Below are 20,446 nucleotides of genomic sequence, written 5' to 3' on the forward strand. Positions count from 1 at the left end.
TCAACGCCCACAATTCCTGCCCTCCCACACTTCAGTGCCTTAAGTGCTTTGCACTGTCATGTCAGGCAGCCTGTTCTGAATGATGGTAGGGTTGTGAGCAGTGAAATGGAGAGCCTCAATATCAGATCAGGTTTAATATCACTGACACGTGTTGTGCGATTTGTTGTTTTGAGGCCGCGGTTCATTGCAATATTCAATTTTTAAAAACTTTAAACTGCAATAAATATATTAAAAATTAAATTAAATAAGTATTGCAAAAAGAGAGGAAAAATAGAGAGGCAGTGTTCATCGATTAATTATCCTTTCAGAAATCTGATGGCAGAGGGGAAGAAGCGAAAATGTTAAGTGTGTGTCTTCAGGCTCCTGTACTTTTTGATGGTAGCAATGAGAAGAGGGCATGTCATGGTTGAGGGGTATGGTCCTTAATGATGGATGCCACCTTTTTGAGGTATTGCCTCTTGAAAATATCCTTGATGCTGGGGAGGCTAGTGCCCATGAGGGAGCTGGCCTACTGACAACTTTCTGCAGCTTTTTCTGATGCTGTGCAGTGGCCCCTCTGTACTAGATGGTGATGCAAAACCCTGAACAAAATTCTGTGTAAACCCTGATGCAAGGCACAGCTGGGGCTCAGAGTTTTCCTCCTTCAGCGATGACATGGGTTTTGTGACATTGTTACTTTGACACATTTTAAAAACTGAAAAATGTAATAATGGAGGAAATAACTTATTAAAAAGAAGCTGTGTTCAAAAGTATCAACAAATTTAAAGCAAAGAAAAATAATTTATTAAAAATTTTCTCTTTGCCTCCTAATCTACTGCTATCGAAACCACATTGAAATCAGTGTGGCCTGGAAACCTGGGTTTGATACGTCCAGCACTTGGTGGTTCCTCTGGGACTGTCAGTAAATTCCCAACACTCAGCTTGTGTGTGGAAGTCAGCATAGCTGAACGCCAACATTTCAAGAGTCATAAAGTCACACAGCACAAAAGTTGGCCCTTTAGCTCTGTCCATGCTGACCCTTGTGCTTACCTGTACTTTGTGTAACAGATAGCAAGATTCATGATCAACTTCATTGGGAACTGCTGAACGTAAACAAAGTACAACATTAAGTGGGTGACTTTCAATGTTCCTGCCTTCTCACACAAAATGCTGGAGGAACTCAACAGGCCAGGCAGCATCTGTGTAGAGGAATAAACATTCAATGTTTTGGGTGGAGAGCCTCCATCCGGACTGGAAAGGAAGGGGGAGGAAGAAGCCAGAGTAAAAGGTGGGGAGAGGGGGAATAGCACAAGCGGGCAGGTGATCGGTGAGACCAGGTGAGGGAAGGTGGGTGGGTGGATGATGGGGAGGGGGATGAAGAAAGAAGCTGGAAGGTGATGGTTTGGAGGAAGTAAAGGGCTAATGAAGGAATCTATCAGGAGAGGTATGTGGACAATGGACCAGCATGGTCATCACCTCCCTGTAGATGAGAGGTCACTGTCCTCTCATTCCATTTCAACCATCAATCACCATGGTTGCGGTGCCTGTTTCTTGTACATCACTCTGTAAAGCTTGCTGTTGGACAAAATTAGCTCTAGCTCTATAGTCTTATATTACCAGTAACTTTTCACCTATATCCATAGTGTGGGGATGTGAAGATAGAGGGTGTGAGAGTCTGGCACAACAAGACCTTCTGGGTGAACCTAGTCCAGGATCCGATCCAGGCAGAGAGCTAGCTCCCATTTTGATTATCTAATCAACAGTGGAGCGCCCAAGTGTGGCCACAAGCCAACTGCAGCCATGACATCGATAAATGTATCTTCACTCAACACACAACCTGAACTGTTACAGAAGACTTCAATGTTTTGGTGGTTGTTAGGGTCCACACTTCATCTGTATACAAATATAGCCCTGGATTGAGTTGCTGTTTCCTACCCTCCTTAATTTAAGTTTTAAGGCTTCCCTTCTGCACCAGCTCTCTAGGCACACATTTACCTATAATATCTAAGGATGTGCAGAGGACAGCCCACATTCCAGCACTGACATTGCAGATTCTCAGTGTTCAGCAAAACTATACAAACAACAACAACAGCAAAGCAAGCCAATTTCCACCCTTCCTACCCACCTGTCCAGTCATTCACTCACTCAGACAGGCCTCCAACTCCAGTCCATCAGCAATAAAGCCCTCCCCACCAGTGAGCACATCTACATGGAATGCTGTTGCAGGAAAGCAACATCCATCATCAGCGACCCCACCACTCGGGACATGCTCTCTTCTCGCTACTGCCCATCAGAAAGAAGGTACAGGAGCCTCAGGACTCACACCACCAGGTTCAGGAACAGTTATTACCCCTCAACCATCAGGCTTATGAACCAAAGGGATAACTTCACTCAACTTCACTTGCCGCATCATTGAAATGTTCCCACAGCCTATGGACTCACTTTCAAGGACTTTCATCTTATGTTCTCAATATTTATTTATTTATTTATTTATTTATTTATTATTTCTTTCTTTTGTATTTGCACAGTTTGTTGTCTTCTGCACACTGGTTGAACCCCCAAATTGGTGCAGCTTTCATTGATTCTGTAACGGTTATTATTCTATAGACTTATTGAGTATGCCTACAAGAAAATGAATCTCTGTATTGTATATATGTACTTTGGTAATAAATTTCCTTTGAACTTTGACATGCCACCTCTGGACCTCCAGTCCTTGTCCTGGGATTCTCAGACTTGTAAATTTGGGGCCTTGACCTTCAGACTTCATCCCAGGACTCACCGATTATGGATTTGACCTCTGGGCCTAACTCCGGGACTTGCCTTTAGTTGCCAATAACTATGTAATCTGCGGTTTTACATTGGATTGCCGAAAGGACACTACCTCACCCTTGCCTGGATGATAATGTATTTCTGTGTACTTGCCCATGATGGAGACTGTATGAGCACGTCACTGGTTACAGGGGCAGGGTCCATCCGCCCCAAGCCCAGTTCTCCCCACTGAGTTTACACTTCTCCCTCTTGCAGGCACCCTGACTGTTGAAGCCATTTACCAGGACCGGGATCAGTTTGCTCAGCTGGTGCGTGAAGTGGCTGCCCCTGATGTGGGCCGCATGGGAATCGAGATCCTCAGCTTCACTATCAAGGTAAAAAAAAAAAAACAACTTTCACTGATTTATTGTTGATTAATTGAAATTAAAAATTATTAAGGCAGCTGCTGGATCTGACCTGACAAAATGGAGGCCGGTCACAGGGCATTCTTTCTGCCTCAGGGAAGGTTTTTGTTTACAGGTTGGTGGCTTGGATATTCTGAGGAGAGTGACTCGTCTCCTGATTCCTCAAACAGTTTGCACCATCTGCAAGGCACACTGGAGTGATGAACATGGAGTTGTACAGCACAGAGACAAGCTTTTCGGCCCATCTCGTCCATAGTGCCCACTTGAGCCAACCCCTGCATGTCTGCTTTTGACCAATACCTCTCTCAACCTTTCCTACCCGTGTACCTGTTCAAATCAGCACAAGATGCTGGACTGAGTGTGGTGGTGGTGAGAGTAGAAGGAAAGCAATGAGAACAGAAGAGAGACCACGTCGGAACCGTGAAATGCAAAACATGGCAAATACGAGAGATACGAAATAAAGCAGAGAACCCAGTAAGGGCTCACCAGGTCAGGCAGCATCTGTAGAAGAAAAACAATTAACATTAGAGCTTGATGATCTTTTATCAAATTTGCCAGTCACTGCTCACAATGGGAAGACTAATCTGAAATTGTTGAACTCATTGCTGGGTCCTGATAGATTTAGTTCACCAAGTCAGAAGATGATAAATACCAGAGATTCTGGAAATCTTAATAGGTCAGCTAGCATCTATGGAAGGGAACATATAGTCAACATTTCAGGCTGAGACCCTTCATCAAGTGATGAATGTATCAGGTGATGTGGTCTGTTCCTTGACCTTGCATCTAAATCGGTGTTTTGCTGAAGGAGTGTAATGTTCCGGGAAAGAGAGAAAAGGGTGGATGTTGGATTTGTTGACCTGAGATTGGTGGACTGATGGGAGGACACTGTCAGTAGTGAGGGGAAAGAGATGGGGGGAAGTTGTGCACAAGAGCAGGCTGAAACGCTGGGTCTGTCATCAGTCCAGACTACTAACCGGATGCACAATATTTAGGCTTTGGGCTAGAATACAGGGGATGGGAGAAGCGAGGGTTAATGCCCTGGAACTGACTCCCCACGAGGGGGGTGGAAGCTGAGATGGTCAATAATGGCAAAGGGGCATTATATCATTGCTGGAATGGGTAAATCAGCAGGACTGCTGGGGTAGGACAGGAGGAAATTGACCAACTGAGAATTGGCATTGATTCAATGGGCTGAAAGTCCTGTTCTGTTGTGACTGTGACAAACTGCCTCCAAAGTGCAGTCTCTGTTATCAGCCGATTAGGAGCAGCTGTGAAATGATCAGCAATGTTTGCTGACATCTCTATATTGGCCAGGGCTCTGGGAGTCTCTCCCACTGTTTAGCTGTCTGTCCTGTGGGATCTGTCAGATCCTTGAGCAAGAGGGTAGGTCTCAGTGTAAGGTTTCAAGACACGTTTCTGTAATACTGACTGAAAGGGAATCCAGTCATGCTTAAAGCAAGTAGGAGGCACTGAGCCAAGTCTGCTCCACCTGTTCAGTCAAGGGATACCTTGCTTGCTGAACCATCAGCAACACAGCAATGCTGATCACACAGAATACTGAGCACAGTGACAGACCACTCAGCCCAACTCATCCGTACTGGTGCATGTCCTCTCTACATGTTGCTCCCCCTCACGCTTTCTTGCACTGTGACAAACCCTTCCATTTGTTTCTCTCTCGTTTAAAGAATACAAAGAGATCTTTCATTTCTGGTCACCTCATTATAGGAAGGATGTGGAAGCTTTAGAGAGGGTGCAGAGGAGATTTACCAGGATGCTGCCTGGATTAGAGAGCGTGTCTTATGAGGAAAGGTTGAGTGAACATTGGTTTTTTCTTTTTTTTTTATAATTTATTTTTTATTGAAGTTCATCATCGAACAACATTTCCATAAAATGTATTTCAGATACTATACATGTATATCATATAATCATACAGTGGCATGCAAACGTTTGGGCACCCCTGGTCAAAATTTCTGTTACTGTGAATGGCTAAGTGAGTAAAAGATGAACTGATTTCCAAAAGGCATAAAGTTAAAGATGACACATTTCTTTAATATTTTAAGCAAGGAAGCTTTTTTATTTCCATCTTTTACAGTTTCAAAATAACAAAAAAGGAAAAGGGCCCGAAGCAAAAGTTTGGGCACCCTGCATGGCAGTGCTTAGTAACACCCCCTTTGGCAAGTATTACAGCTTGCAAATGCTTTTTGTAGCCAGATAAGAGTTTCAATTCTTGTTTGGGGGATTTTCGCCCATTCTTCCTTGCAAAAGGCTTCTAGTTCTGTGAGATTCTTGGGCTGTCTTGCATGCACTGCTCTTTTGAGGTCTATCCACAGATTTTCGATGATGTTTAGGTCGGGGGACTGTCAGGGCAAAACCTTCAGCTTGCGCCTCTTGAGGTAGTCCATTGTGGATTTTGAGGTGTGTTTAGGTTCATTATCCTGTTGTAGAAGCCATCCTTTTTTCATCTTTGGCTTTTTTACAGACGGTGTGATGTTTGCTTCCAGAATTTGCTGGTATTTAATTGAATTCATTCTTCCCTCTACCAGTGAAATGTTCTCTGTGTCACTGGCTGCAACACAAGCCCAAAGCATGATCGATCCACCCCCGTGCTTAACAGTTGGAGAGGTGTTTTTTTCATGAATTTCTGCACCCTTTTTTCTCCAAACATACCTTTGCTCATTGTGGCCAAAAAGTTCTATTCAAAAGGTTCAAAGGAACATTTAAACAACCCTGATGCATTTTGGAAACAAGTCCTGTGGACTGATCAAGTTAAAATAGACTAGTCACATTGAAGATTTAAAAATCAGCTTTATTTGTCACATGTACGTTAAAACATCGAAGCATACTGTGAAATGCTTCATTTGCATCATTGACCAGCACTGTCCAAGGATGTGCTGGAGGTAGTCTGCAAGTGTTGGCACACTTCTGATGCCTGCCTAGCATGTCACAACTTACTAACTCATACTCACCTCTACATCTTCGGAACTTGGGAGGAAGCACTTCAGAGCACTTGAAGGAAACCCGGGGAGAACAAACACACCTCACAGACAGCAGTGGAATGGAACCCGGGTCGCTGGTGCTGTAAAGCGTTACACTAACTGCTACACTATCGTGCCATCCTATTGATATGGGTGTGTCACCAAAAACTTTGACAAACTTCTCTGCACGGTGCAGAGTATCCTAACAGTTCGCGTCCCAGCCTGGTATGGAAACACCAAAGCCCAGGAACGGAACAGGCTACAGAAACTGGTGGATACAGCTCAGTCCATCACAGGCAAAGCCCTCACACCATTGAATACATTTACAAGGAGCACTGCCACAAGGAAGCAGCATCCGTCATCAAGGACCCCACCATCCAGGCATCCAGGCCATGCTCTCTTCTCGCTCCAACTTTCAGGCAGAAAGTACGGGAGCCTTGGGCCCCACACCACCAGGTTCAGGAATAGTTACTACCCTTCACTCATCAGCCTCTTGAATCGGTCTGGATAATTTCACTAACCATAACTCTGAACTGTTTCTATGACCTACCGGCCCACTTTCAGATTCAGATTAATTTATCGGTGGAATTGACCATTTGCATTGATAGCCAGCACAACCAAGAATGTGCTGGGTGTGGCCTGCAAGTGTCACCACATGTTCCAGTGCATGTCAGTGTTCAGCAGAACAACACAACTCATATTCTCAGTATTTCTTTTTCACTTGCTCACTTTGTCTTCTTTTGCAGATTGGCTGTTTGTCGGCCTTTGTTCATGTGCAGCTTTTCATCAGTTGTATATTTTTCCTGTAAATGCCTTAAAGAAAATTAATCTCAGGGTAGTATATAATAAAATATATGTACTTTGATAGTAAGTTTATTTTGACCTTTATACTTGACCAAAGATGAATGTGATTTCCTGGAGGTAGTTTGTATCATTGAACAGAGAGAGTTAAATCCACAGATCAGTTAATCTGTGGAATTTTATGAAATGTAATGGTTCAGTGACTCTGGTGCGGAAACAAGCACTGTGGTTCTGAAAAGCTTCAGCGTCAGTGACTGCAGGCACTTCAGCTAATGGATTAGCCAGGCTCTGGGGATGGGAACAATGTGGGCGGTGTTGTCGGGATTTTCATGTGGGACAGTGATATTAGGAATTTGAGTTGTGCTCCAGTATTTGTTGCCTGGCTGGCTGCATCCCGTCATGTACACTGGCTGTCAGAAAACAATTCATGTGTAGAAAATGGCCTCTGAAGCAACTCTAATTAAAATTAATGGGATTTGTTGACTTCGCTAAAGCGAGCAGCATAGAGTTTCCAGCTCATTTAGGACACTCCCTAGTTGATTTGTCAATAACAGAGTCCTTAGATTTCCTGTAACGTTTTAAAAAAAGAGTCTGTTAGTGTCATTGTTACATGTTGATTTTTGGAAGAAGATTTAGAATTCTGTGCATCTGAATTACATTTCCAGGGTTTTGTTCTGTCGTTGACTTTTGCTCTGGAGATTGGTTCCCAGACCCTGTGAGTCCTACTGCTGACATTTGCCACCCTCCTTCTTTTGGCATGGCACACTGTGCAACTTCTCTGCTACAGCTGTGTGCAGGAATGTGCACTGGGAAGAGACATCATGACTGGACAACTTATACTCCTGTTATCTATGTTTCTGTCTGAAGAACCTGGGCCTGGTCATGTCTTTCATTAAATGCAGCTCAGGAAGTACCATTCTTTAAATGAGGTAATTAGAAATGTCGTGTAGGAAACCTTCAGCCAACCCGTAGCCAGCAACTTACCTGCAAGAAAGATATCACTAAGATTGAAAGAGCACAGAGAAACTTTACAAGAATGGTGCCAGTACTTGAGGACCTGAGTTATGGGGAAAGATTGAATATGTTAGGACTTCATTCCCTGGAGCGTGGAGAATGAGGGGAAATCTTCGTAGTTATGAAGGGTATAGATAGGGTAAATGAAATTGGGCTTTTCACACTGAGGTTAGGGAGACTAGAACCAGAGGCTATAGGTTCAGGGTGAAATGTTCAAGGGAAACATGAGGGGAACTTCTTCACTCAGGGTACAGTGAGAGTGTGGAATGAGCTGCCAGCAGAAATGGTGAATAAGGATTTGATTTCAATATTTAAGTGAAGTTTGGTTAAGTACATGGATGGGAGCGGTATGGAAGGCTATGGTCCAGATGCAAGTTGGTGAGACTAGGCAGAATAACAATTTGGTATGGACTAGATGGGCCTAGGGGCCTGTCTGTGCTGTAGTGCTCTATGACTCATTTGTTCTAGTGATCATCTGATGATTGGAATTTAACCCCAAGGCAACAAACCATCTGCTACAGGCACGCAGTGGGTTGAGCAGCAGCACAGTTCCTCCAGCAGATTATTTGTTGACATTTAGCTCTAGGGTACCAGGAGGACTCCAGCTGTTCCAGAGATGGGAGTTAGAGAATCTTTCGTGTCGTTCTGAGAGGTCAGATGGGACCCTGGGTTACAGTCTGAGAGACACTGTGGCCGCTCCAGTGAAGCGTTACTCTGGAGGTGTCAGCAGAACTTTTGTGTTTGTGTTTCTGGGTTAAGGAATCAAACACAATGGCATCTGCCACTGGGCCAAGGGAGCCTCAGAGGACTCACTAGGCACCCCTGTGAAGCACAGTTTAAAAACCTCCAGATTTTGTCTGAGCAGAGATTGGGATGTGGATCTAGGGTATTGAAGTGGGGTCATAAACATAAGCGATTCTGCAGACCATGTGAGAAAGGGAATGAGGAGGGGCAGCAGAGGGAGGCATGAAGCAGGGGGGGAGAAGAGAAGAGTTAAAAGGGGGGAACCACAGTAGGAAATAGAAGATGAGAGAAGGGACGGGGGAGAAATTATAGGAAAGTAGAGAAGTAGGGTAATTTTGTGGCAGGATAAAATTATTTCTGGTATAAAGATCATCTCCTTTAAAATGTAGTGTTCGGAGGAGGAACCATGAATAAGAAATAGATCTGTGGGTGGAAAATTAACCAATACCAGAATTCCAAAAAGTCTTTAAAAATAAGGAATACTGAAAAACAGAGCAAAAAGGTGATAATATGCTGTATACATTTCTCCAGTCAGTCCTCCTGCTCCTCCTCCTCCTCCTCCTCCTCCTCTCACTTTCCATTCCTCGTTCTGGCTCCCCTCTTGCTCCTTCTCTTCTCACCTGCCCATCATATCTCTTTGGTTTCCCTCATCCTTCCCTTTCTCCCGTGATCCTTCTTGAGTTCTCTATCTCTCCACCCATCACCTCCCAGTTTCTCACTTCACGCCAACTCTCTCCCCTTCCCCTTCAGTTGGTCTCACTTATCACCTGCAAGTTTGTACTTCCTCTCCCCCACCTTTCTGTTCTTGCTTCTGCTAATCAATGGTCTCAGCGTGAAACCTCAATTGTTTGTTCCCCTCTGTAGAAGCTGCCGGGCCTGTTGAGTTCCTCCAGCATTTTGTGTGTCGCTCTGGAATTTCAGCATTTGCAGAATCTCTTGTGTTTCTGAGAATGCATTGGTTCAAATTAATTCTCTGCTGTTTTTATATTTAAAGACAAGCCTTGTCTCTATTCTGCGGCATCAAAAACATGCTGACCATTATGATTCCAAGGCTATTTCAGCTCAATCTTAGCTTTGAAATCACGAAAACATTGCACACAGAAGAAGGCTTTTTGTCCCTTCAACTTCAAGGCAGAACATTCCACTCAATTAAACCAGAAAAGTTGGCACTCCTCAGCAGGTCAGAGACCTTGGAATGAGAACCTGAGTTGCTGAACTTCTGCAGAACTGGGGGCCTGCTGTGGAAACCATTGTTTTCAAAAAAGCATGGAGGAAGGTTCAGACCAAGTTCACCAGGATGCTGCCTGCGTTGTGACGATAAGGGGAGGGTGGACAAATCTGTGTTGTTTTCAGTAGAGCATCGGAGGCTGATGTAAGATCTGATAGTTGTTTATACCATTATGAGAACCATAGATAGGGTAGACAGCCAGAATCTATCTTGGGCACAAAATACTCTTGCAATTACAAAGACTAATGGCTAAGTTTCATTAGGAGTTTGAGGAGATTATATCTAGCAGTCTTTGGTGACGCACAAAATCTCTTCAAACTCGTAATGAAACATAGCCACTAGCCTTCTTTGTAATTACATTTGTCTAGCAAATTTCTACAGATGTACCCTGGAGAGCATTTTGACTGGTTGCATCGCCATCTGGTATGGAGGGGCCACTGCACAGGATCAAAATAACTTGCAGACGGTTGTAAACTCAGCCAGCGCTATCATGGGCACTCACCTCCCCACCATCATGCCTTAAGAAGGCAGAATCTATCATGAAGGACCTCACCATCCAAGACATGCCCTCTTCTTACGAGTACCATCAGGGAGGAGGCACAGGAGCCGGAAAATGCACACTCAACATTTTAAGAATAGCTTCTTCCCCTCTGCCACTGGATTTCTGAACAGACTGTGAAACCCTGAACATTACCTCACTTTTTGCACTATTATTTATTATTTTATATGCCTTATTGTAACTTGTAGTAATTATTTTATGTGGTGCACTCTGCTGCTGCCACAAAACAATTTTCACAACATGTCAAAATTCAAAGTAAATTTGTTACCAAAGTCCATATATTTGTCACCATATACAACCCTGAGATCCATTTTCTAATGGAGGTGCTAAATACATCTGTGAAGTACCTATTGTTTAAAATGGCGTCACAGGTAGATAGGGTTGTAAAGAAAGCTTTTGGCACATTGGCCTTTGTGAATCAATGTATTGAGTACAAAAGATGGGATGTTATGTTGAAGTTGTACAGACATTGGTGAGGCCTAATTTGAAGTATTATGTACAGTTTTGGTCACCTACCTATAGGAAAGTTGTAAATAAGGTTGAAAGAGTGCAGAGAAGAATTACAAAGATGTTGCCAAGTCTGGAGGACCTGATTTATAAGGAAAGATTGAATAGATATGGACTGTATTCTTTAGAATGTAGAAGATTGACAGGAGATTTAATAAGAGGTATACAAAATTATGAGGGGTATAGATAGGGTAAATGAAAGCAGGCTTTTTCCACTGAGGTTGGGTGGGACTACAACCAGAGGTCATGGGTCAAGGGTGAAAGTTGAGAAGTTTAAAGGGAATATGTAGGGAAAATTCTTCACTCAGAGGGTCGTAAGCTCAATTTCAGCATTTAAGAATAAGTTCAGATCGGTACGTGGATTGTAGGGATATGGAGGGCTATGGTCCCGTTGCAGGTCGATGGGAGTAGGTAGTTTAAATGGTTTTGGCATGGACTAGAGGGGCAAAAGGGCCTGCTTCTGTGTTGTACTTCGAAATGACTCTAATAATCATAACAGAATCAATGAAAGACTGTCTCACTTGGGTGTTCAGCCAGAGTGCAGAAAACCACAAACTGCAAACACAACAAGAAAGAAATGATAATAAGCAAATACACAATAAATACCGGGAACCTGAGATGAAGATTCCTTGAAAGTGAGTCCATTGGTTGCGGGAATGTTTCAACGATGGGGCAAGTGAAGTTATTCCCTTTGGTTCAAGATCCTGATGGTTGAGGGGTAATGATTGTTCCTGAACCTAATGGTGTGAGTCCTGAGGCTCCTGTACTTTCTTCCTGATGGCAGCAGTGAGAAGAGAGCATGTTGTGGGTGATGGGGGTCCATGATGATGGATGTTGTAGTGAGCCTTATTCTGGGTCTCATTCAGAATCTTTTCCCCAGGGCAGAAATGTTGAGTACTGGGGGACATGGCCTTAAAGTGAAAAGGTGGGGGGGAGGGAATTTAATGGAGCTGTGCTGAGTCAGTTTATTTTTGCAGAGTGGTGGGTGCCTGGTGTGTGCTGCCAGGGGAGGTGAGAATACAACAGTGGCATTCAAGGTGCTTTTAAACAGATATGTGAATACGCAGGGAATGGATCATATGATCGCCGGAGGGATTAGTTCATGGTCGGCAGAGACTTCGTGGACCTAAGAGCCTGTTCTTGCACAGTGCCTATCTTCCATAGGAACAGGTGGAGGCCATTTGTTGGTCTTTGAGCCTGTCCCAACATTCAATAAAATAATGCTGATCATCAAGATTCAGCACTTTATTCCAGCTTTCTGCCTGGGTTGTTTGATCCCTCCAGCCTAAGAAACATATCCAGCTCCTTGAATATTAAATTAAATAATTTTGCCTCAACTCCCTATGATGGTGAAGAAATTTCTCCACATCCGGGTCGTACATGACATCCTGCATCCTCGGCTGGTTACTCCTGGTCCTGGGCATCCTAGTCATGGGGATATTCCTTCCCATCTGCTCCAGTTAGAATTTTTTAGCTTCCTAACTGCTTCCTTCTGCAACCTAGATAAGCTTAGATGATCCAATCTGTTCTTATGTATTGTCCATGCACCCCTCCTCCCCCCATTATCAGTCTGATGAATCTTTCCTGCCATCTCTCTTCATCAAAAACATCCTTCCTCAGAAAGGGAGACCAGAACTGCAGGCAATGGCAGCCAGACCATAAGAAACAGGAGCTGAATCAGGCTATTCGTACCATTCTGATCTACTATTCCACCATAGCTCATTTATTTTCCCTCTCATCCCCATTCTTTTGCCTTCTTCCTGTAACCTGTGATGCCCTTACTAATCAAGAACCTGTCAACCTATACCTGATGTCTCCACAGCAACAGCCTGTGGCAATGAAGTCCACAGATTCACCATCCTCTGGCCAAAGAAATTCATTCTCATCTCTGTTCTAAATGGATGGCCTTCTATACTGAGGCTGTGTCCTCTGGTCCTAAGACATTCTTGCTCAAATCCCTTTACTGCAATTTGCTCCTTAACTGCCTACTACAAATGCGTATTTATGTTCTGTTCATTGGTGCTCAAGGACAGTCAGGTCTGTGGCACTTCCCCTTCCCCCATCTCTTTTAACTCAGTCAATTCACCTTAAGTGTATCCACACCTTAATACATTGCCCACTCTTCAACAGTCTCCCCCTCTGGGCTCACCCGCCCACCCAGCTTTGTGTCCTGTACTGGTTTAGAGATTCCACATTGAAATCTTTCATTCAAGTCATTAAAAGGCATTGTGGACACTACCCACACAACAAACTCCCTTTTCCAAAAGCTTCCTTATAGAAAGTGCTATAGGATTATTAAAACAAAATACACGCCTTCTTAAAATTTCTTCCCCCGGGCAGTTAATCTGATCAACTATTCTGGTTAGTTCATCTCACCCTCCTCTATCTATACCACCATTACTACACTGCACTATAAATACTTTATTCTACTTTTTAATGTCATTTACATTGCAAATACACGCTAATATTTATGTATTTATGCATATTTTATTCCATATCAAAACTTTAACCTCTAACATTTGTATAACTCTTTATAATTGTTGAATGTTGTTTTTTCTTGCATGTCGCACCACAGCAAATTCCTAATACATGTGTAGCCCCCCGGTAAGCCTCAGGCTCGCTCAGCTCGCTTCTGTCTAGGGGGGGCAGCCTTCGGCCCCACCAAACTGGGTAATCAAGTTTGTGTGGATGCTGTGTGATGTACCCCACCCTGCCAAATAACAGACCACATGCGATTAGATGATTACAGTTTATAGATATTACTGGAACTATGTAATTAATAGAGATAAAATATAAAAGGAAAGTTAAAGGCGCCAAACTTATCAAAGTTCAACCACCTCGTGCACAACCGTTGGAGCTCAAATAACGGGGTCCTCTTTCCACCGTTCAATCCCCTCCGACCCCCTCAACCCGCCGCCTAGGACCAACCACGGTGGTCAACCAGATGCTCCACACAAGTCTGAATTCAGCTCCTTTCCTCACCGAAGACCCTGGGTCTCGGACTCCTGCTCGGGGTCCGTCCCGTTGGCCAGCTTACAGCATCGCGTCCACTCTCTCTCTCCCCATGGCGCCTTCTCCCCAACGCCCGCGAAAACAATAGCTTACAGACACACAAGAAAGGATAACCTCTATCCCAATTGGTTCGTTTTCTCTCTTATCAATAATATAACCCAAACAAGCAGAGAGAGAGAGAGAACTCCTTACATCACAATCATTTCAGAAAAGCTATTTTAATTATAATATAACAAAGAAGCCATTTTGATAAGCCTACGCAGTAACATAAAAGAAGAAACCCCTTACACATGGGGAATATTGATTAATGTACCTATAAGGGTGTGTGAAGCAAATCAAGTGGATTTGGTTCAGGTGAGTCAAGTGAAGGGAAAGGTTTCAGTTGTTAACACCTGTAATTCAGTCTTTGTCAGCATCTGTTGTGTGCTCGGCCAGAAGCTGTACTGCTCCCTGTGACTACGTCAGTTACTGGAATGATCGTGTGAAGTGAATCTTCTAATCTATTGCTTTTGTCCCACAGGACGTTTATGACAAAGTGGAGTACCTGAGTTCATTGGGGAAGTCACAGACAGCAATTGTGCAGAGAGATGCAGAGATCGGAGTGGCAGAAGCAGAGAGAGATGCTGGCATCCGGGTAACCATTGTTCACTTGTCGCTGAGACCATAAGGCATAGGAGTAGAATTGAGCTATTTGTCCCATCGTGTCTGCTTGCAGTTTATTTTCCTCCTCAACCCCATTCTCCTGCCTTCTTGCTGTAACCTTTGATGCCTTTACTAATCAAGAATCTGTCAACTTCCACTTTAAATATACCCAATGACATGGCCTCCATAGCTGTCTGTGGCATTGAGTTTGAAGATTCACCACCCTCTCGCTAAAGAAATTCCTCCTCATCTCTGTTCTAAAGGGATGTCCTTCTATGCTGAGGCTGTGCCCCCGGTCCTCTACTCACCCACTATAGGAAACATCTTCTCTACATCCACTCTAGGCATTTCAATATTCGATAGGTTTCATTTACATCATTCCCTCATTCTTCTAAATTCCTGTGAGTACAGGCCCAGATCCATCAAACACGCCTTGTACGTTAACCCTTTCATTCCCAGGATTCATGTGAATCTCCTCTGGACCTTCTCCAATGCCAACACATTTTTTCTTAGATTGTGGGGCCCAAAACTGCTCACAATACTGTACATGCCGTCTGATCAACACCTTATAAAGCCTCAGCATTACATCCTTACTTTTATAGTCTAGTCCTCTGGAAATGAATACTGACATTACAATTGGCAGAGTCCCTGGTTTCTGGGAGAGGCGGTGGGAGATGTTTGTATTTTAGTTGCAGAAGCAAAGGGTTTCTAGATACACTGGTACCCCACTTGGCACTGCACTGCTGAATGCTGTTTGCATCCGAGCCTGGTTGCTGACTTGGGTGTATCCTCTGTAATTGAGGAAAGGCACCCATTCACCCTCTGGTTGCACCCCGTGGTGTGCAGCACTGTCACAGTGTGGAGCAAACACTGAGACGCTGCAGAGGTCGTGTTAGGTGCTCTCATTAGAGACAGCAGTGGGAATTGAACCCAGGTCACTGGCACGATAATGGCTTGATGCTGACTGCTATACTATCGTGCTGCCCCAGTGCTTTTAAAGAAATGGGAGATGCTCAGTTCTGATTTCTCTACTAGGTGCTGCAATGGCATTCTGGAAGATTTATCTTCCATTACTAAAAGACTTAGGTCTTTAATCTCCACTGAGTGACAGTTAGGTGGACGAACTTAGACATTTCAACCACAGTGGGTATAACAGTGAGCCTGATTAATTGTTCCTGTGCTTGTCCTGTATCCCTGAAACCCGCAGGAAGCTGAGTGCAAGAAGGAAACAATGGATGTTAAGTACAGTGCGGACACCAAGATGGCAGACTCCAAGCGAGCCTTTGAGATGCAGAAGGCAGCTTTTAATCAGGAGATAAATACAAAGGTAGGTGTGTGTGAGTGTTACATGCATCAAACACTGCCACTGCAAGTTTAATAAGGTCGGACACTCTGAAGAATGCAGAATGTTAACGGCGCTACTGATTACTGAGCCAGAGGTTGTCTCGGTTCTGAGTCAGCAGCTCAGACCTGTCTCCTGTCAGTACTTGTGCTCTACAGCAACCTCTTCTACATCACACTCAATTACCCTGTCCTACTATTCCTTCCTCCATTGTCTGTTTAACCAGCTGCCAGATTTCCAACAAACATTTGGCCAGGTGTGGCCCATCAAAAGTTATTTGAACAAAGTGAAAGCTCGCGTCTGGAAGTAATGTGTCGGCCTGGATAAAAGACTGAAAGGCAGGTTGCCAAAATGTAATGGGAGGTGTGCAGGGCTTCGGCTGTTGTCAGTATATATATAAATAACCTGGTGGAGGTGCTGAAGGCACAGTTGCTCGACTTGCTGATGACACAGGGAGGTGGTAAGTTAATTGTAAAGAGGACAGAGAGAGGCCAGAAAGATCAGTTTAGTGAGAGGGCATATATCTTGTCATGGGGGGGAAATGCATTAATTTCAATAGGGAAGATAAGTAAGTTGAATATCTAAACAGTTGAGAGATCTGTAGAACTTGTAGGATGGAGGGAGCTGGATGCCCTAATATATGGTTTGCTAAAGACTCGGTCAAAGTTGCTGCATGTTATGGTTCAGTTAAATAAAGTATTGCTCAGACTACACCCGTTGCTGGTGTTGTTGTGAACATTGTGTGCATGCTATGTTGGTGCTGGAATGTGGGCTGCCCTTAGCTTGTGCTGGTCGTTAACGCAAATGACGTATTTCACGTGTACAGGTCCTGTTCCTCATTCAGATATTCACATTTGAATCTGTTACACACTTCGGCCACTCTCTCTAGTTGAACAAATTCTGCAACCTCTCCAATCCCTGGGTGAAGATTAAAATTAAAAACTTGAAATGGTGGAACTCCAGAGTAAAAATAGGAGATACGAGAAACACTCAGCAAGTCTGGCAGGATCTGCAGGAGAAGAAACAAGGTTAATGTTTTAAGCCAAGGACCATTCTTTAGAACCAGGAAAAATATTATTTTTACTCTGTCCGATTTGCTGATTTTTCAGCTGTCTGTGAGTGCTCATGTTTATCTAGCTTTCCATATTGTGGAAGCTGCAGCAAGGAAAGGGTTAAAAGACTGTGCTAACAGAACAGAGCACAGACACTTTGTGAGTGTGGAAGTTCATTGAAACAAAAGCCAAGATGATAAGCTGACAGAGATGGTGTGCAGGCACCCGGGCTCAGCACGTGCACACTTCCTGTTCAGGTCTGATCACCAAGCATACCAAGAGATGTAAATGAAGAATTCTACAGCAAGACTTATCATTGGACAGTTATGTTACTAATTCTCAAGTATTATTGGCCTTTAATATGTAGAGTTAATTGGTATTAACATCAGAAATATGTATTATGATTGATACTTATATATGCAAATTGAGATTCAGAAGTGCACAAAATTTCTGCAGGGTCAGTGTCTATTGAGCTAGTCAATTTTTGTATAAAAATGAAATTTCTTTGTTCAAACTTCAGATCAGCTTAGTGGCGGGGGCCAGGCTGTTCTCCTTGTGCACAAGTAAATGAGGAACAAGTGTGAGTGTTAGGACACTTGGATTCAAGCTCTCCGTGGTAGGACACTTGGAAACCATGGTGGCTACACAAGTGAAGCATGTCGGTTCCAGAGGCTTTTGGGTGTAGATTAATGACCAGAGTACTGATTGACCAGATAATGAGACCAATTCCCAAATCTTGTGGGTGAAGACCAGGTGAGAGTTTTACCAATGCAATGTACCAGAGAAACGGCCTGGTGTCTGAGGAGAGAAGGTTGGCTTTAAGATTATTTGGACTGGGAACACCGGGCTTTAAGAGCATTTCTCTAAGCTGACCTGTTTGGCAGAGGAGAAAATAGGATCTGGCTGAACAGTGGGGAGCTGAGTAGGATTGAGGGGTAAGAAGAGGCTGGTGGATTTGGATCAATAAGCTACATCATTAGATCTACTGTAGAACAATGGGAAGTCTCTGAGTTTATAGCATCTGGAAGCAGCAGACTGATTAATGTTCCCAATTAAAAATTAGCTTTAGTTTTCACATGTACATCAAAATAAAGCTGATTTTTAAATCTAATCTGTAATTTTTCAAACAAGTCAGCTGGTCTCTTGTTCACAGGTACTGACACTATATTCTGTTGCACACCTTGCCTTCCCTCTTCCTCTTTTTGAGCTGAACATGGTACCTTGTTTTCTCATCTGTATTCAGAAAGCAGAGGCTCAGCTGGCATACGAGCTACAGGGGGCCAAGGAGCAGCAGAAAATCCGGCAGGAGGAAATCGAGATCGAGGTGGTTCAACGCAAGAAGCAGATCGACATTGAGGAGAAAGAAATACTCCGCATGGACAAGGAGCTGATCGGGACAGTGAAAAGGCCGGCAGAAGCTGAGGCTTTCAAGATGCAGCAGCTAGCAGAAGGCCAAAAGTGCGTGTGTGACTTCTGTCCCCGTGACTGCTTTCCCTCGGTATATTTATTTCATGTTAATGAAACTCTTGTGGTGTATCTGACCATGGGAGTTGTCTTGTTTCTCAATCAGAGCTGGGCACAATTCAGCCCTTGCTGCCTGTTCCACCATTGTCCTAAAATCATCCAACATGGAAACAGATGCTTCAGCCTAACTCATCTGTGCTGTACTGCCCCGTGAGCTAGTCTCAACTGACAGCATTTGGCCCATAACCCTCTACACCTCTCCTATCCATATACTAATGTGCCTAGTTCAACCACTATTTGCTCCTTCCTTTGTGAGAAGAAGCTGCCCTGGAGTTCCTCTGATCATAAGCCTCTGCCCGCTTGTCTTTAGCACCTTTCCCTGGAAAAAGACCAGTCCGGGCAAAATCCTGGTAAATCTTTTCTGCACTGTTTCCAATTTAGTAATGTCTTTCCTACCCTAGGGTGACCAATACTATACACAGTATTACATGTGTATAACAGTGCCATAACTAACCAAATGCTGTCCTCAGTGCCCTGACTGAAGGCCAGTCAGTCTGGCACCTTAATCACCACCAGATCTACCTATGATGGTGCTTTGAGCAAACTATGCACCCGTACTCTTAGATCCCCCTGTCTGGTAACCCTGCCCAGGGCCGTACCATACACTGTCCATTTCCATTTGATCTCCTAAAATGCAGCACCTCACACATGGCCAGTTTATTCTCTAAGCTCCATCCAGTGGGCACGTCTTCTCTCCACTTCATGCAAGCTCACCCCCCCCCCCCCCACTTCTTGGCCCTGCAAGCTAACAGCTGTGGGAAATGTGGGGATTATTCCTTTGGTAACTTGAGGTCTCATCCATTCCATCTGAATGATACTGTTTTTGTGACTGATGGTTGTTAATTTGAGTCCTGCACTAGATACATGAGTACATGTATCTGGCTTTTAGAATACTGTGCCAAGTAAAATGTGAAATTGTCAGCCATGTTAGTTTCTTTCTGAGCATAAATGCAAGCAAATAGGGGCAGAAAAGTCTACTTGGCTCCTCTAGCCTGCCCTACATTCACTACAATCACTGATCTACGGTGACTTCATCTCCAGGCCCTTTCCCCATACCCTCAATTCCATGATCTTTCAAAAATGTGCCTGGCTCTACCTTAAATATTTCTAATTTAGTCCAATTAATAATTATCAATGTATTCTAATTAATAATCTAGCCTCCACAACCCAGAGATTCCAAAAAAAATTACTCATGTTTTAAATGTGCAGCCTCTTATTGTGTAACTATGCCCCTCTTGTATGAAACTCTCTGACTACTGAAAGCATCTCAGTGCCCCGGTGATCGCGTCCTAGCCTCTCTTGATAGGACAATCTCCTTCTCCCAACAGATACTCTCGTGGATCTCCTTTGGACTAGCTCCAGTGTTAATATTTTTTAAATTAAGGTGACCAAAGCTGTCTGCGGTACTCCAAGTGTGTCCTCTGTACAAGTGAACTCCAAGCCCTTTGCAAGATCAGCTACTCCAAAATCAATCTGACCCCTCCCTCCCACAGAGCCCTCCATTTTTTTTCTATCCATGAGTCTTTTAAGTATTCCTAATGTACCTGCCTCTACCACTACCGCTGGCAGCACATCCCACACGTCCACCACTCTGTGTTTAAAAAAAAACACATCTCCAATATACTTTCCTCCAATCACCTTAAAATTATGTCCTCTTATATTGGCCATTTCCACCCTGGGAAAAAGCTCTCTGGCTGTCCACATACCATCTTGTACACCTCTGTCAAGTCACCTCTCATCTTCCTTTGCTCCAAAGACAATAGCCCTAGATATCCACTATCTAAATGTTTGCCCAGTTTCACTGTCTCACTATCCTCGTCAAGTTGTACTCTTCCACTGCGGCCAGATGTGCTGGCCACCACGTGTGGTGAGATCTTGCTGTGTGTGAGAGATG

General features: G+C 43.9%; 1 protein-coding gene across 2 annotated transcripts in view; it reads left to right on the top strand.

Annotated features, from left to right (window-relative positions):
• LOC134337024 (flotillin-2-like) overlaps window positions 1-20,446 on the top strand; it is a 129,071-nt gene that overhangs the window by 99,929 nt on the left and 8,696 nt on the right. For both annotated transcript variants that reach the window (XM_063031784.1, XM_063031783.1), the window contains exons 5-8: window positions 3,004-3,122; window positions 14,513-14,626; window positions 15,842-15,961; window positions 18,272-18,486. In XM_063031784.1, the coding sequence (XP_062887854.1) occupies window positions 3,004-3,122; window positions 14,513-14,626; window positions 15,842-15,961; window positions 18,272-18,486 (568 nt within the window). The remainder of the gene's footprint in view (window positions 1-3,003; window positions 3,123-14,512; window positions 14,627-15,841; window positions 15,962-18,271; window positions 18,487-20,446) is intronic.

Source organism: Mobula hypostoma, chromosome 23, assembly GCF_963921235.1.
Source record: "Mobula hypostoma chromosome 23, sMobHyp1.1, whole genome shotgun sequence".
NCBI classification, from domain to species: Eukaryota; Metazoa; Chordata; class Chondrichthyes; order Myliobatiformes; family Myliobatidae; genus Mobula; species Mobula hypostoma.